This window comes from Eurytemora carolleeae, unplaced genomic scaffold, assembly GCF_000591075.1.
Source record: "Eurytemora carolleeae unplaced genomic scaffold, Eaff_2.0 scaffold182, whole genome shotgun sequence".
Classification (NCBI taxonomy): domain Eukaryota; kingdom Metazoa; phylum Arthropoda; class Copepoda; order Calanoida; family Temoridae; genus Eurytemora; species Eurytemora carolleeae.
Window position 1 is genome coordinate 181,771 of NW_019396187.1, and position 17,516 is coordinate 199,286.

The 17,516-nt window shown below is 30.8% G+C and overlaps 2 protein-coding genes and 1 long non-coding RNA gene across 3 annotated transcripts in view; 2 read left to right on the forward strand and 1 right to left on the reverse strand.

Annotated features, from left to right (window-relative positions):
* Nucleotides 1-16,349, reverse strand: part of LOC111697601 (espin) — an 83,452-nt gene extending 67,103 nt beyond the window's left edge. The window contains exon 1 of the mRNA XM_023467657.1: nucleotides 15,862-16,349. Within this exon, the coding sequence (XP_023323425.1) occupies nucleotides 15,862-16,334 (473 nt within the window). The 5' untranslated portion in view covers nucleotides 16,335-16,349. The remainder of the gene's footprint in view (nucleotides 1-15,861) is intronic.
* Nucleotides 24-486, forward strand: LOC111697609 (uncharacterized). The gene is made up of 2 exons (XR_002764332.1): nucleotides 24-210; nucleotides 453-486. It is a non-coding gene; the product is annotated as an uncharacterized LOC111697609 (long non-coding RNA).
* On the forward strand, nucleotides 4,842-7,987 carry LOC111697604 (acidic repeat-containing protein). Its single transcript, XM_023467664.1, has 4 exons — nucleotides 4,842-4,945; nucleotides 5,454-5,512; nucleotides 6,703-7,284; nucleotides 7,657-7,987. The coding sequence occupies exons 1-4, from the start codon at nucleotides 4,905-4,907 to the stop codon at nucleotides 7,968-7,970; spliced, it is 996 nt and encodes a 331-aa protein (XP_023323432.1). The 5' UTR covers nucleotides 4,842-4,904; the 3' UTR covers nucleotides 7,971-7,987.
* Nucleotides 16,350-17,516: the final 1,167 nt, after the last annotated feature.

The window sequence follows — 17,516 nt, forward strand, 5'->3', positions numbered from 1 at the left end:
TAAAAGCCTTTTTTGGTATTTGATTTGTTATTCATTATGATTTGCTATTGTTTACAAACATTTTCCAGGTCAAATATTTGTTTATAGTTTAGTCAAATTGTGTTTTCTTAAGTTGGCACATATATGTATTTTGGTTAAAGCATATTACATATCAAACTGAAAATATATGATGATTAAGTGCTTCCTGCTAGGTCTAGGTCTAGGTCTAAGGTAGATAATCATTTTTATTTTATCTAATAATAAATTGTAGCTTTTAATATTGTCCATTTTTAAAGTCTGACCGGCCATTACTTTCTCTGGGTTTATATGTATTGTGGTCTGGTTAGTTCAACCAAAAGAGAACTACCCAAATAAGCCTGCAGTGTGTCTAGTATCTACGTACATTAATATTATTGACTGTAAAGTTTAATATTAATATCAAAATTTTGAAAATAATGATTTGATCTCTTCAGTTTAGTTGAAGGTAGTCTTTTCCTTGGAAAAACCCAAAATGGTATTTTCCTTTTTAAACTTCAAGCTGAAGTTCAAGCTGAGGATAGAGGAAGGTCTGCAGGAAAGTGTCAAAACTTTATATCGTATTAAAAGATAATTTCCCGGAAACATTCGATCTACAGATTTTTCTCAGATTTTTCGGTTGGTTGAACACTGTACATGGAGACAGTTATTTACATTGTACACGGAGTGCATATATCTAGGGTTTCCATTCGCAAAACTTTTGCGCAATTTTTGCGGAACGAAACGCAATATTTTTCTTTCTTTGCGCATCAATTTTGCGAAACTCAAGTTTTGCGCAATTCCGTAACAAGAGTTTTGCGCAAATCCGCAATTTCGTAAAAATCAAACGGTTGGTGACGGTGTGTGTTTCTTAGAATTCAATTCTGGAAAAATCTTGTTTTGGAATGTCTTCCTATTGGTCACTTTTACATAATTGACCAATGACAATTAAGAAGAGTTCAAATCTCACAATTTTCTCGACAATTTTAGTTTTGGACATGCATATTTCCTAAAAGTGGATTCTTCAGGCATTGGTTACAGTCTTGCATTATTTTATATGAGATTAAAAAGATTTCAGAAATTTGATTAAAAAAATTTAAGAATACAATTCATACTCATGATTAAGCAAAGCTTTTAAGGCCGGGTCACTTGAAATTATTCAATAGGCTTAAAATATTGCCAAGTTTCACACTCTCTAATTTCTATTTTATTAATTTTGGTCCCTTAATTTAAACTTTTTGTAACTGGAAGTATAATCGTTATCATACTCGTATGTTAATATTTTTTTTGTATATGGAATAATCTTCAGTTGTTTAATTCTAAGCTTAGAATATCAATTTTTGACAATGTGCCTAAAAAGTTACATTTTGCGTAAAACTTGCGGTTTTGCGCAAAAACTTGCGGTTTTGCGCAAATTGCGCAAAAAAAATTGCGCAAAACTAAAATTTCGTTTCATGCGCAACTTTCGCAAAAAATATTTCCGGTTTTGCGCAAATTGCGCAAAATAAATAGCGCAAAACCGCGCAAAACTCATTGCGTTTCATGCGCAAAAATAGCGCAAAAGTTCGCAATAATAAAATTTGCGCGAAAATAGCGCAAATTTTGCGCAAAAGATTTAGCCATTTCGTGGAAACCCTACATATATCTACTTACTATGAATACTGCACATGGAGAAAGTAATAAAAACTTCTAACATTATTTAGCAGTGAAATAAGTCAAAGCCATAATTCGTTTGTACCTTAAATATCTGATTACAATACATGGTTTGTTTTTAAAACATATAAGAACACAGGCTTTCAAGGCACCCGTATTCTAGCAACGAATTTAGCCTTTAACTTTCGCTTTTCAAGTCGCAATTTCTTCTTTATACATCGTGAAACTAATAATTTTGCGGATTTTGTTGGATTTCTAAAGTTTAAAATCTACATTTTTCAACGTTTTCAATTCATTCGTCCATAAACCATTCCCGGGGTGATACCAAAAAATTGTGGGCCTAATTATTTCAACCATTTTGACGTTTATTTGATACAAACAAACAAGTAAATATATATTTAGATTTTAACAGGTTAAAACTTAAATCTAAGAATTAGAAATCTCACAGATGAAGCCTTTATACATTTAAAGGTCAAGATCAAAATAATCAGTATCAATTATGTTCCATGAGAAATCAAAATATCTTTCATTTGCTCATTTAAAATCCAAGTAAAAACGCTTAATTACAAAACAAAAATGTTCTTCATATTACAAGCCCTTTAAACTCATTTCATTATTTGCATAAAAATTAGCTTTTAAAACAGAAAACCAAAACCTACGAATTGGAAGACTTAAAGTTTCCATTGGCTGAAAGTCTTTGCCGGTTTTTTAAGACTTGGTTTACAAGAGAAATTGTATATAATTTCCAAACTAAACCCGAATTAAATGAATTTGGGTTCAAATTGAATGAATTTCAGCCGCGTCTCAAATCCCCCAAAATTGAGCGCCGGCTTAAGTCGTGAAACACTGAATACGATTTTAAGTGGAACCAACCATATTTGAGCCGCGGCGCAAATTCTTTAAATTCGGCCTTTGAACTGACTACCACCGACTTAAATTCAAATCACCGCGTTGTTAGAATACTTCCTGAATCTTTAACTTTAAATCAGTAGTTCAAATATGAACCGACAATATATATAGTTCAGCAACGCAGATTAAATTCATTAAATTTTGATTAATGAAAAGTTATAACCGGCTATAACAATTTTACAAACTGTCATTTTATGGTTCTATTCTTAAAAGTTAGTATGGCAAAAACTCGTTGAACAAATTGAATTTTGAATCATGTTCCAAATAGATAATAATTTGCACTGATACCTGGAGATCTGGAGGAAGAAAACAGAGGCTTAAGAATTGGTTCCAAGGGAAGAAAAGAACTGTACAGTACTGCACAGCGGCCAGGGGTCAAACAGGCACTGTACAGTATCAAAGAACTGCAGGGGGCAGAACTATCATCCACAATACCCCCGGCAGGTAAACAAAACATTACTCTAATGGAATTGTTTGGATTTTATATAGAAAATTAAGTAGGTATTGAAATTTGAACATGTAATTTACTCCCATTTAAGATTGGGATTGCTCTACTGAAATATTACCGGTCCGGTCCTATCCTCATACTGTAGCTATAGTTGAATATGACCAAGAATATCATTATGTATTCTATAGTTGAATATGACCAAGAATATTATTATGTATTATATAGTTGAATATTGCCAAGAATATTATTATGTATTCTATAGTTGAATATGACCAAGAATATCATTAAGTATTCTATAGTTGAATATGGCCAAGAATATTCGGACTCAGGTCTGGGTGCATCAAGTTTAAAGGATTTCTATGCAGATTATTATAGTGAACAAAAATAAGGTATAAAAAAAATTTTAAGAGAAAAAAAATGTATGAATTTACGAATTTAAATATACAAAATTTATATTCCCGTCAGAAAAGTGTTTTCTTTTATGAAAAATGTGCCTTTTAAACGGTAAATGGTTTCATTCTTTATTTTTGACAGAAGTCATTTCCAGAACAGATTCTACTTCCATTTAATTTAATTGTTTATGATTAGTTAATCTAATCAGTTCACATTTTAAATGCACACTGTACACTGCATATGTGCACACTGCACAGAGCAAAGCGCAAGTACACTGTTTACGTACAGCTTAAGCAAAAATTGTTGAACATTTTGCTAATTACTTAAACATTTTTTGGCTAACAACAAGTGCTTTACAGTGCTAAAATGTAAATGTAAGGGGCTACAGAAAAGCATAAGTGAGTTTGAGCGGTAAAATCTAAGCTTAGGGCGTCGCGACACTTCAAAGTCAACCCTGTCTTAAAAATTGACAAGACTGTTTATATGCAGGCTGCACACTATATAGTCCCCTGCATACTGCACACAACCAACACCCAGCACACTGTACATTTCAAATTTCATCACACTGCACAATACACTGTTGCACAGTGTGCAGTGGGCATTATTTCGATCAACATGACAAATTTTGAATTTAAACCATTTTGTAAATAGAAATTTAGCTTGATCTGGCTTGAGGGAAAGGAGATATGTTTTCATCCTCATGTTTTTGATAAAACATTTTTGAAAAACAAACGCGGGAATTACAATTCTTGTCGTTTTTTTGCAAAAGGATTTCTATACTAACATCATTTAAATTTGAACTCATATTATTTTATATTTTTTATAAATAATCTAATTGATATAATTATTAAACATGTATATTATATATATTAACTAATCATATATTTCATTTATGTATTTAAATATAATTTCTAGGTCTGTGGTACACAGGAGTTTACTGAATATCCCACCAGGACAATATTAATAGATGTTGTCGTAAAATCAATGTTTATAAAAATTGAAATATAAATTCTATTTTATCAAAGAGAGATACAGTGAAAACCATAAAAATGTGGAATGGGAAAAGACATTTATTATACATTATAGGGTCTGAGTATACATTGCCACCATTGCTTTGTTGTATGTTCAACAGACTATATAAAAATATCTTTTAAATTAAACGATCGTCTTTCTATTCCAAAGTTGTTTAGGTTTCGCTTTATGATAAATCTGATGTTTGTATGTTAAACAGAATTAAAACTGTTCCATATGTTGCTAGCTTTCTCATTTGTAAAACTGTTAAAATATATTTATCTGAGATTTTTACTGATTCTGGTGTAATTGATTATAGGGTTTAAGCGTTTTTGAAAAATTATCTAAAAAATAAAGAATTAAACCCATCTTCTTCTGATATTGAACACCCTTTTAACATTTATACAAAGCAATTAGTAAATATTTAACAAGAAAATGTCGAGTGTTTCTTTAGTTGTTAATATATATAACCTTGGATTTCAACATTTATCTAGATATGTTTCTACTTCTTCTCACTCTCTTCAATTCAATCTACAGGATACCAGTTGATATATTGTATATATACAGGGGGAACCACAAAATATGAGACTTCAGAGGCGACGCGAATTTACGGATTTTTTTTTCTAACTTTCGTTGTTATTTTCAACTGTACACTGAATTCCGTATCTTCAATCCTCATCGTATACCGTTGTACCGTACAGAACCCATAAAGTGATATTAATACAGTGATTGGACAATGCCATGTACTGTACATGTACATACAACGGAAGTTTTTTTTTCATAAAGGGTTATCAGCACGATTGTGTGCCATCATAGGTCTAAACATTCTTCATTGGAAGAAATCTTTCATATTGCCAGAAATATCATCTTTTTGCAATTAAAATATTTGCAAGGCATAAGGGAAATTAATAATTGCGGCGTATTTATTAAATGACAAAATCTTCTCATAGATAATCTGTAAGTTTTGCATATATTGATAAAATGTTAATCTAAAGAAATGATGTGCCCCTTTACTGACAAAGTGTTAACTGGTGTATTTCTTCAGTTTACCAGAGAGCAAGTACTTTGTAATGAATATGGGGGGATCACCCTATCTTATAAAAGGTAATACAGTCATAATACCTGGAATTAATTGATAGTTAATAGGGAGACTTTAGTTATTTATCTCTGGCAATTTTAAATGCTCAAATAAGGCAGACCACATTTTAGAAATGGCAAGACTAGGACTATTTTGTGATTATCATTTTATCAAACATATTTGTAAAATTAGATTGTAAAAGTCGCCTGATTGATTGTAAATTAATTCCGGGTCTTTCTGATGAGGTCTGTACGGTACATATTGAAAATTAAAAGTTATTATTTTAATAATATTAATTATAGCATCATTCAAATTTTATTTTCTTAGTGCATGACTTTTTCAAATTAATAAAATTTGACTTTGCCCTTGTCAATACTTAGCATTGGGTAGAGATACAGAGGTGGTTTATAATCATTGTGTTTCCCCCAAACAAAAATTACCCATCCCCCTGGAATTTTATTAAGATACTTTGGTCATTCAAAAGAGGAATATGTAGTGCCCTTTTTGGAATTTTCCCTGCAGAAAAAATAAATAATGTATTAACTAAGTCGCACAGAAGAATCTTTTTAAAAAATCCATCCCTAAAAAAATTCATGGGGCTGGATCTTAGCTACCTGTCCGTGTATATTAGTCTGAGTGTAGACTTAGGACAGGTTTCTAACAAAGTATATTAAGAGATTATGGCGTATTCATACATTACAAACATCAAATATACAATATGCTTATTATCCTGTTCCTTTGTAATCAAACAGGGCTTTAAGGGTACCAATGTGAACCGTACATCCCTCTCTGTTTAGCGGAATAGTTGAAATTATGTCTACAGTTTTATTATTTTTTTTACATGCCCTGTACAATTAGTAAAGGTTTCCTCTCTCACTAGTTGGGGTCAACATTTTTCTAGATGGTATACAGTATATATGCTTTATATATAATCAAAAACTTCACATTGTACACATACATATGTTTAACCTAATTCCTAACATTATTGCAAGTGCAATTTCCTTAAAGATTCTCCCGGGAAATTAATGCAAATCACATTCAAAATATAAAAATAAAAAGGATAGAATGGCCTTGACTATGTTCTTCTAAATTATTAAAAACTTGTACAATGTTTTAATTATTTCAAATTTCCAAGCACTAATTTTAAAATGTTTTGCCACAAAAAATACGAAAACTTAAAATTCTAAATTTGTGTTTAAAATTGCTAATATTACAGGGGTTCTGAATGAGAGTTTAAATGGCACTACGGATAAGGGGGGTGGAGAAGGTTTTGAAGATATTCCGATATTGAATAAAACACAAGAAAAACATAACGAAACAGCGGAAAGATACAACAACACTAAAAATATGATTGAAGACTTTACAAATATGATGGAAACTCCAAAAGATGCCCAGGTTATACAGAAGGAAGTAAAAAAGAATGAAAATAAAACAGAAATAACAGAGGAACCTAAAACAGGAGAAGACTATATGTCTATAACAGAAATAGACAAAGCTGTAGACGCTTTGGATGAGCTAGAAACAAACCCAAAAGTAGATGAAATAACGCGTATTACAGAAAAGAAAAGCAAAAGTGTGGATTTAAATGACCTTAAAGATGAAACTGCAAATAAAACTGTATCTGGATCTGAAGATGATATAGGTGAATCTGAAGATGAATCGAAAGATAATTCTAAAGATGAATCTGGAGTTGGATCTGAAGATGAATCAGAAGATAAATCTCCGGATGAATCTACAGATATATCTGAAGTTGAATCTGATGATGAATCTGAAGATAATTCTGAAGATGATTCTGAAGGTAATTCTGAAGATGATTCTGAAGATGAATCTCCAGACGAAACTGCAGATGACTCAGAAGATGCATCTAAAGATAGTTCTATAGATGAATCTGAAGATGTGTCTAAAGATGATTCTGAAGATGAATCTAAAGATGAATCTAAAGACGAATCTAAAGATGGATCTAAAGATGAATCAAAAGATGAATCTAAAGATGAATCTAAAGATGGATCTAAAGATGAATCTAAAGATAAATCAGAAGAAGAATCTAAAGATGAAGCTGGAGCTGAATCTGAAGATGAATCTGCAGATAAATCTTCAGATGAATCTAAAGATAATACTGAAGAGGAATCTGATAATGAATCTGCAGATGATTCTAAAGATGATGCTGAAGATGAATCTCCAGACGAATCTGCAGATGACTCAATAGATGAATCTACAGATGAATCTACAGATAAATCTACAGATGAATCTACAGATGAATCTACAGATGAATCTACAGATGAATCTGCAGATGAATCTGAAAATGAAACGAATCCACAAATAGGAGCCGACTATTCTTTGACTGAAGAGGAAGAGGAGGATGACAAACCCAAGCAGAAGGAAGACGATGAAAAAACAGATTCTGAGAGTGAAGAAGCTGCTAAAGTTGATGAGTTAGCAAATCTGTTAACAAATGTAGTGACAAATCTTAAACAAACAGAATAAAACTGACAAAATTCAAACGATTTTTCCATATTTTTGCATCTTTTTACAAACATTTTTTGTTAATTTTTTCTTGTTAATTGTTCACTTTTTAAAAAGATGGTTCGAACAAAAGTTAGTATCTAATAATTTAACAGTAAGATAATATACTCCATATCAATGATACTTATTCTGAATAAAATTGATAAGATGTGTTCCTTTAAATAAAACGCTGTTGTAGTCGTCTAAATTTAAAAGGTTTCAGAGGTACATAGGATAAATTAGAAGATTTGAATGAATTGTTGCAATAGATTAAATTTGAAAATTCTTTAAGAAAAACATTATTCAGCATAATTTTAAATTTTAATCTTTATCAAGAGGTCTTAACGACGACTTTAATTAGCACATACCTGAAATAGAATATGTTATCAGTTCAAATATCATGAAGAAAACGTAAGTCATTTGTAAATCAAATATGTAGATAAGGGAAAAAAAGAAAATGTGTTTATGTATATATAGTAATGGTTGAATAGGTTGATGAATGAGAGCATTATGAATTATGAAATAAGGATGAACAGGTAGATGAATGAGAGGATGAATAAAGAGGTTGATGAATGATGGTATAAATTATAAATAGATGAATTTAAAATGGTGTTTTTTCCAAAGGCATTTTCTCAAGGGTGACTTCTCAAGTGGTAATTCCCCAATTGTGCAATTCCCAAAGCGGCAACTTCACATAGCTTAGTTTAGGCAATACAGGCTGCAATGGGGGGTCTAANGGGGGGGGGGGGGGCGAGAGCTGCAGCTAGATTGGACTAGGGGACCCACTGTTGTGTCTAAAACAGGCTAGGGGACCAACAGACTTGGGAAGTTACCGCTCGGAAAATTGCACAATTGGGAAGTTGCCACTTGGGAAAATACCCTTGGAAAATTGTCGCTTGGGAAAAAGCCTTTGGGAAAGTACCCAACATCATGAATCATGAACTGATAAAGTATTAATACATGTATTGATAATTGAGAGTATGAATGATGAAAAGTTAATGTATAGATGAAAAGGTTGATGAACGAGAGTATGAACAATAAATGGATGGGGTATAAATGAATATGTTTATGAATAAAGGTATGAATCATGAATGGGCTAATGAATTATGAAGTATGAATAAATAGGTTGATGAATAACGAATGAATTAAGTATGAATGAATAGCTGTTGATAAAAAATGCATTGATGCATTATGAATGAAAAGATAAATGAATGAATAGGTTGATGAATAATCAATGGATTTAATATAAATGAATAGGTAAATGACTGAAGGACGGATGAAATATGAATGAATAGGTTGATGAATATGTATTGCATGGTATGAGTGCAGGGTGTGAATATATGAAGAATTGATGAGTATAAATTACATGTAAATTAAAGGTCAAGTATTTAAATATGTTTCATGCAAACCATCCCTGCTATGCAGTCTACTTTCCCTGGAATTTAGTATGAAAATTGTATCTTTTTATCCTAAATAGTTTTTTTCAAGTTTAAAGTTGTTGAAATCGTGATTTGACGTAAATATATATGGTAATTTCAGTAAAAAGGGTGTAACATTTGAAAGTTACAAACTTGGTTCTGTATTCATACTTTTTGGTGTACACACTTTACAATATATATAAGCCCAGTCATAATTGCAATATTTTTCTTAGACAAAATGTTAATTTCAATTTTAATAAGATCCATCAATGTAAAAAAAAAAATTCGCTAAATTTTAGGCAATATTTAAACCCTAAGTTTTTATTAGAAAAAGGGGGCTTTGTATAAAGCACTGTATAATTTAAAAGGCATTATGTATATAAAATCAATCATTTCAGCATTCTTAGAGATACAATTTAAATTTGATACATGGAACCCGGTCTTTTCAAATAGGGGGGGNGGCGGGTCGTTAAACTTGAAAATATAAAAACTTTATCCATCTTTATAATCTTGTGTTGATTTATTTATTACTTTTTTTCAAAAGATCACAAAAATTTGGTTGAAATGTTTCCAACGAGGGTTGTTCCAGATAACATTGGTTTCACGTTAAGAAATACTTGAAAAGGTTCTAGACAAAGGAACACGATTATGATGGTTGTATAATATGGTTTATGATATCATTTTAATGAGCATTTCTTATTAATTCTTAATCCAGGCCTAGTCCCTCTATCCTCGTATGTAGTAATAAAGAACATATGGTTCCAGAATAAGTTTATAAATGTAAACACTGATAATTTTAACATTTGCTCAATTAAACGTGCACGTGTGAAAATATTTGGAGCACGCCAATTAGAATTCTAAAATTAAGTATTCTCTAGGCTGAATAATCTGGTATTATATATAAATATTTGATATGATTAGACTCAACATATGTGTTTATTTATCTATTAAAGATTGATGCAATCTTACAAAACTGTTTTGTAATCTTATAATTTGTTTGGCTGGAGGTTCTATCCCTCTCTTTCTCCTTTACACCAACTCTTTTCCTTAAAGGGACTGTACACTGTAACTTTAAGTGATAGAGTAGCATAATAAATTTACAACGTTACCCTATAAGCTGTGTTTGATCAAGAATACATGAGATGCACCTAAATATTTTCAAGTATGTCTTCTTCTTAAAGGATGGAACATTTCAAGTTGACAAAACGACGATATCTTCCACATTGTTTATAAAATAAAGGTTTAAAGGTTACCTTTGTGAATCGGGCATGCTCATATAAATATAAAAGGTCACTTGAAATTACGTGTACAGTCCCTTTATTATTATATTCAATTTTTATGTTTATTGAGGCTCCCTGTATTTGATGGCAAACAGTAGTTAACTTTATCATGGTATTTAATGAGATCTTGATCATTCTTGGTAAATACACCCTGAATCCTATAATTTGAATTTCTATATATATATATATATTGTGAAGAGTTTAATCACGATTGTAATTTCATTAATTCAGTTCTCAAACTAATTTATCTTCTAGGAAATGAAGTAATTTCTATATTGATTAATTGTTGTTAACTCCTCTCAGTTTATTATAGTTAGATCTCCTCGTTCATTAAAATTCAAATTTTAGAATTTATAAATCAACAACTTTTTGACTATTTTCCAAATAAGAGTTTGCAAATTATAGAAAATTAATTGTGCAAAACTTTAAATCTATTAATTTCAAAATAAGAATAGAGTATTTAAAACAGTTGTAATCTCTGTTTGTTTATTTGTTTGTCCGATCATTACTCAGGAACCTCTTGACCGATTTGCCTGAAATTTTTATTGAGGAACTCGGGAGACACACGGGAATGTTCTTAGATTGGTTTTGAGTTTCGAAATTGAGTGATTCCGCTTTTTTAGGGAAAAGGGCTAAAATCGTAGTTTACACGACCAAGCGTGGGTAAACGGCGAGAGCAACTTTGAGTACCCTGGGCAACGCTGGGTTCTCAAGCTAGAATATAATATCTGGAATATAGAAAATGTTTGGATATTTCCATATTTTCTAAATCCTTCAGATCTGCAGACATGAGAAGGATACATGCCGAAACAAGGGAAAATTGGTCAATTGGGGGTGGAACGTATAAATATGATGTATTTGAAGAAATATAATAGATGCTGTAATAATATCATATAGGTCTGTATCATTGTATGAAGGATAAGTAAGACAAGGAGAGAAGGGGAGAAGTGAATAAATTAAGAAAAGAGAAGAAAGAGAAGGAAAAAGAAGACTTTAAAGAAGGTAGAATGTAAATGAAGAAAAGTCAAGAAGAATTAGGTACGTAGAGGAGAATGAGAAGGTATAAGGAGAAGTATGAGAAGCTTGTAAAGAGTAGAAGAAAGGGAAGGTGTATAAGGGGAGAAGGGTGATTAAATGTCTAAGAAGGAAAAGGTTCAGAAAGGGAGAAAGGGAAGGTGTAAAAGGGAAGAAGGGTGAAAGTGAAGGGGAAGGTACAGAGGATGAGAAAGGGGAATGTCTATAAAGAGAAGAAGGGTGGTTAAATGGTAAAGAAGGAGAAGGTACGGAGGATGAGAAGGGGAATGTCTATAAAGAGAAGAAGGATGGTTAAATGGTAAAGAAGGGGAAGGTACGGAGGATGAGAAGGGGAATGTCTATAAAGAGAAGAATGGTAAGGTAAAAGGGTTGAAAAGGGGAATGTAAGGCAGGGAAAATGACAAGGTATAAATGAAGATAAAGGAAGAAGGAGAAGGGTGTGAAGGAGAAGATAAAGTAAGTGACATAGAGAGAGGAGTAAAGAAAAGAAAGTGAAGGTAAAGGGAAGAAGGAAACAGTATAGACGGAGAAGGTTGAGAAAGTAACACCCTCAAATTCTACAAAAAAGATTGTGATCTTTCTAAAAATGTCAGTTTCAATATCATTAAAAAAGAAAGTGGCGTGCATCTTCTTTCTTCAATTTTTATCCGACTTAATCTGTAATCCTAGCTCTTGCAACTCATAAACCTTGAGTTTTAAGAAATATTTTTGTCTGGATTTCTTCATCCTGATGACCAGTAACCAACGAAAACCAACGATTGTATAATATATCAAATATATTCTTAACTTTATATTCAGACTTACCCACAAAGGATGAGACTGCAAAGACGATCGTAAACTCTAAAAATATTACGAATCCAAGTTTAAATTAAATATACTGTTTCATTTATAGTAATCTATTTGCTTATTTAATGATTTGGCAAAGAAACCAACAGTCTATTATATTAGGAAACAGAGCGTACAATCGACGAATCTGAACTTTGAAGTATTATCCTTTGTGGGTTACCCTGTTACTATAATACAATAAATCCTTAACCTAAGTTGAGTTCTCCCTATCTCTAATATTGAAAAAAATTACTCATGTATTACTCATATATTACTCATATATTACTCATATATTAATCAGATATTACTCATATATTACTCATATATTACTCATATTTTACTCATATATTACTCATATATTACTCATATATTACTCATGTATTACCCATATATTAATCATATATCACACATATTACTCATGTATTACCCATATATTAATCATATATCACACATATTACTCATGTATTACCCATATATTACTCATATATCACATATATTACTCATGTATTATCCATATATTACTCATATATCACATATATTACTCATGTATTATCCATATATTACTCATATATCACACATATTACTCATGTATTACCCATATATTACTCATATATCACACATATTACTCATGTATTACCCATATAAAATTAGAGAAATCTACGCATTTACGCATATTAGACTGAGCTACAGTAGAACCCATATGATTATGGAATATGAAGACGACACGATTTATTATTTGAAATAAACATTAGCTATGCAAAGTACTACATCCCCATCTGAATAAGTAAGTTGACTTGGTAAAACATTTTGGTTTATACTGGGTTTATAACATTAACAACATTAAACAAACATAAGATTGCTTAAATGTTAAGAAAAACATGCAAAATGCAAAATTTCGATCTTGATTTAAAATTCAGCGACCATACCAGTACAAACCAGTACAAACCAACAAAAAGTTTGTTTTAAAAAATTTGACACAATACTTTCCAATTTCCTTTACCTAAATATATCTGTACAGTTTAGAATGTGGATATATGGTGGATATATATTGTACAATTATAATATTATGTTGAACTAAACGTAACCCTGAAAATATAACCCCCTGGCCCAACTGACCAATTCATTGAGTATCTTATGATTGCTTGACTCAATTATTATTCTACCCTTAATATGAAATGCCACTGACTGCCCTTGAACCCTCCCCCCCCTCCATGGAATAAAAGGAAAGTTTGATACTTCTCTATTTATTTAATGATGAGAATTTATATTTGAGAGGAAATCTTATGTGAAATCATGTTTAAGTTTATTATTTAATTTTTAAATACATTATAACCAAGTACACACGTTACAAGGATATAAATTCTAAATATTTTTTTACAATATTTTTTCTCTCGATACTATTCGCTGCCTTATTGCGTTTAAATAGTTTTTTTCTTTATTATAAATACAACAACAGAGATAGTCGGCCATCGTAAACCATCATAATTGATAAATAGATTTTCTTAATTAATCATCATTTTCAAATTTATTGACGTAAAACAAGAGGAGCAGGGTGAAAAATAATACTGAGCATTAGAAAAAAAGGGATTTGAAGGGGAGAAGAAGAGATTTCGAAAGTGACAGTCCTGTTTGAATCACACGGACAGCAAAAAGTCTATTTTTGATATGACCCGAGCTGGGAACTTTAGAATGGATAACCTTTAATCCCAACTACTTAATCCTAATATCCACTGTGGAAACTTTTAATTTTAGTCCTTAATCCACTCTTTTTCTCTCTCTTTGGACATCCGTACATTGTTTTCTCCAATGAGAGTGCAGGAATATAGTTCGTATTGTATTGACCAATGACAGCCTTGAAAATAAATTCTATCCCATGAGAGAAATCCGCAATTTCTATCAAATAACGAATTTGTTGTCCGCCATTTCGTAAATTAATAGAAGAAGAAAAATATTTAATAATACGTTTGAGATTCTTTTGAAACCAATTTTAACCAATGAATTAATAAATAAATGGGTGAGAAATTAAGTGAAGGGAAATAAAAATATATTGCTATTGTATTTTCCATATTTACCAGAAAGCCAAAAATGTCAAGTATTCGCTCTACCATGATATATTAACTTTTTTTTTGTTGGACTGTAATATCCATGACTTTGGTCCTTTCCCTTCAACTTCTGTGGAGGCACTGGGTTGTTTACATTCGTCCCATAGTGTAAAGTACACAATTTGCGTATATCTGAGTTGGGCGTTCCTGTATATAGTTCCTTGGTCTGGCTCAAACCTTCAGAAATTAGTGAAAGGGGTTCTACAGGTATACTAAACCCAGGGGCGTAGTCAGGAATTTGTCCAGAGGGGGGGCTCAGACATTTTTTTCTTCTTGGGGGGGGGGGCTTAGAACATGCCTGGGCCTTAAAAACACTAAATTTCACTGATCTAAGGGGGCTGAACCCCTCTTAGCCCCCGCCCCTGAATACGCCTTTGACTGAAACTAATCCATTATCTTTCATTTTGATACGCACTTGTACGGAGCTGGGAATTTTAGAATGGTGGATATCAGGATTAATGCTTAATCCTCTTTTTTTACTAATCTCGAGACTAGAATAATCTCGAGATTATGTTAGTCTCCAGATTAAATATTTAGATCAACAAGTTTGATTCTACTGTACACTGCAAACTGAGTACGGCAAATGTACACTGTAAACTGAATACTGCACATTGCAAACTTCACACTGCTACACTGCAAACATCACACTGCGCACTGTACACTACTGTACAATACGTCAAATGTATAACACTGTACACTGCTTACTACACATTGTACACTCTGAACACTGCAATATGTATACTGCACACTTAACTTGCAGTATATTGCAAACTCTACACTTACCTCTTTACACTGCAAATTTCAAACTGCATACCGTACACTTTACTCTTCACATTGTACACTGAACTAATTTGTACACTCTAGGCTGTACACTGTGCACTGTACAGACAAGTGTCATAGTAGGTTAATCCGAATGCGTCGATATAGACGCGTGTCATAATAGGTTAATCCAAATGCGTCGATGTGGACGAAAAAAAATGTTTTTTTTTGCTATGCATTTTAGCAAAAAAGTTTGGAAACATAGATTTCTTAAAGGAATTTGTCCTTAAAATTTCATGTAATTCTGTCGATAGGGGAGCTGGTCGGTATTAATGGGTTAGTATACTTATTAACTAACTAACTATATAGCACGTGGTAAGGGTTTCTTCTGAAGGTGTATTCTGGTACAAAAATGGAGACAAGGAAAGCAAAATGTGAAATGAAAGAAAAATACCTGTGAGTTTTTGTTGAACCATCATGGTCTCGTCTCAAACTTAATGGTTTGGTTTGGTCTAAATATTTGGTTTGGTTGACTATCTTTCCTAAACTAAATGCTCCAATGTTGTTTGGTTTTTTTACTTTTTTGGATTGAAGAGGGAAAAATCCGGGAATAGTTTTAAACTCTGAGAAAGAGTCAACTTGATCAAATTGAGAACTAGATCCTTCAAGTTTTTTATATTTATCATTGTAAATCACATCTCCGTCATTCACTTTCAAAATGGAACCTGGGGACGATCTTCCCCAAATACTTTTATACAACTTCTTGTTTTCTTTGTCCTTTTCTCGTCTGGATGGAACACGTTTTATCTTTTTTATAGATTTGGCCCTTTCAACCTTTGAACCTTTTCTTGAAGAATTTTTTCCAATCAAGATCTCGCCCTCTGCTATTTTTCGCGCTTTTTCTAAGGCAAATCCTGCTGCTGTCATTTCACTTGGCAGCACATTTGTTTCAGATTTAAGTTTCTTGCTCCTCTTTTTCACGTCATCTAAACATAAGACGTTTTTTAAAAATGGAAAGTTTTACAGTTTTCTTTTATGACAACATGTATTTAAATCAAAACTTTGCCTGAATTTATAAAAAGCAAAGATAAAAGAAACAGAACCGATTTTCTATTTTCATTATTGAATGTTGAATCGATTATTATTTGTATTATTTTAATATGATTAACCCTTTTTATATTGAATAGATTATTATTTGTATTATTTTAATATTATTTATTCCTCTATACATTGAATAGATTATTATTTTCATTTTTTGATTATTATTTATACCTTTATAAATTGAACAGATTATTATTTTCATTATTTGATTATTATTTATACCTTTATATATTGAGTAGATTATTATTTGTATTATTTTAATATTATTTATACCTTTACATATTGAACAAGTTATTATTTTCATTATTTGATTATTATTTATAACTTTATAAATTGAATAGATTATTATTTTCATTATTTGATTATTATTTATACCTTTATATATTGAGTAGATTATTATTTGTATTGTTTTAATATACCTTTATAAATTGAATAGATTATCATTTTCATTATTTGATTATTATTTATACCTTTACATATTGAATAGATTATTATTTGCATTATTTTAATATTATTTATACCTTTGTATATTGAATAGATTATTATTTTCATTATTTGATTATTATTTATACCTTTATATATTGAATGAATTATTATTTGTATTATTTTATTATTTGATTATTATTTATATCTTTATATATTGAATAGATGATTATTTGTATTATTTGATTATTATTTATACCTTTTTATATTGAATAGATTACTTTTTGTATTATTTGATTATTATTTTTACCTTTATATATTGGATAGATAACTATTTGTAGTATTTTAATATTATTTATACCTTTGTATCTTGAATAGATTATTATTTGTATTATTTTAATATTATTTATACCTTTGTATCTTGAATAGATTATTATTTGTATTAATTCAATGTTATATATATACCTTTATATATTGAATAGATTATTATTTGTATTATTTGATTATTATTTATACCTTTGTATCTTGAATAGATTATTATTTGTATTAATTCAATGTTATATATATATATTGAATAGATTATTA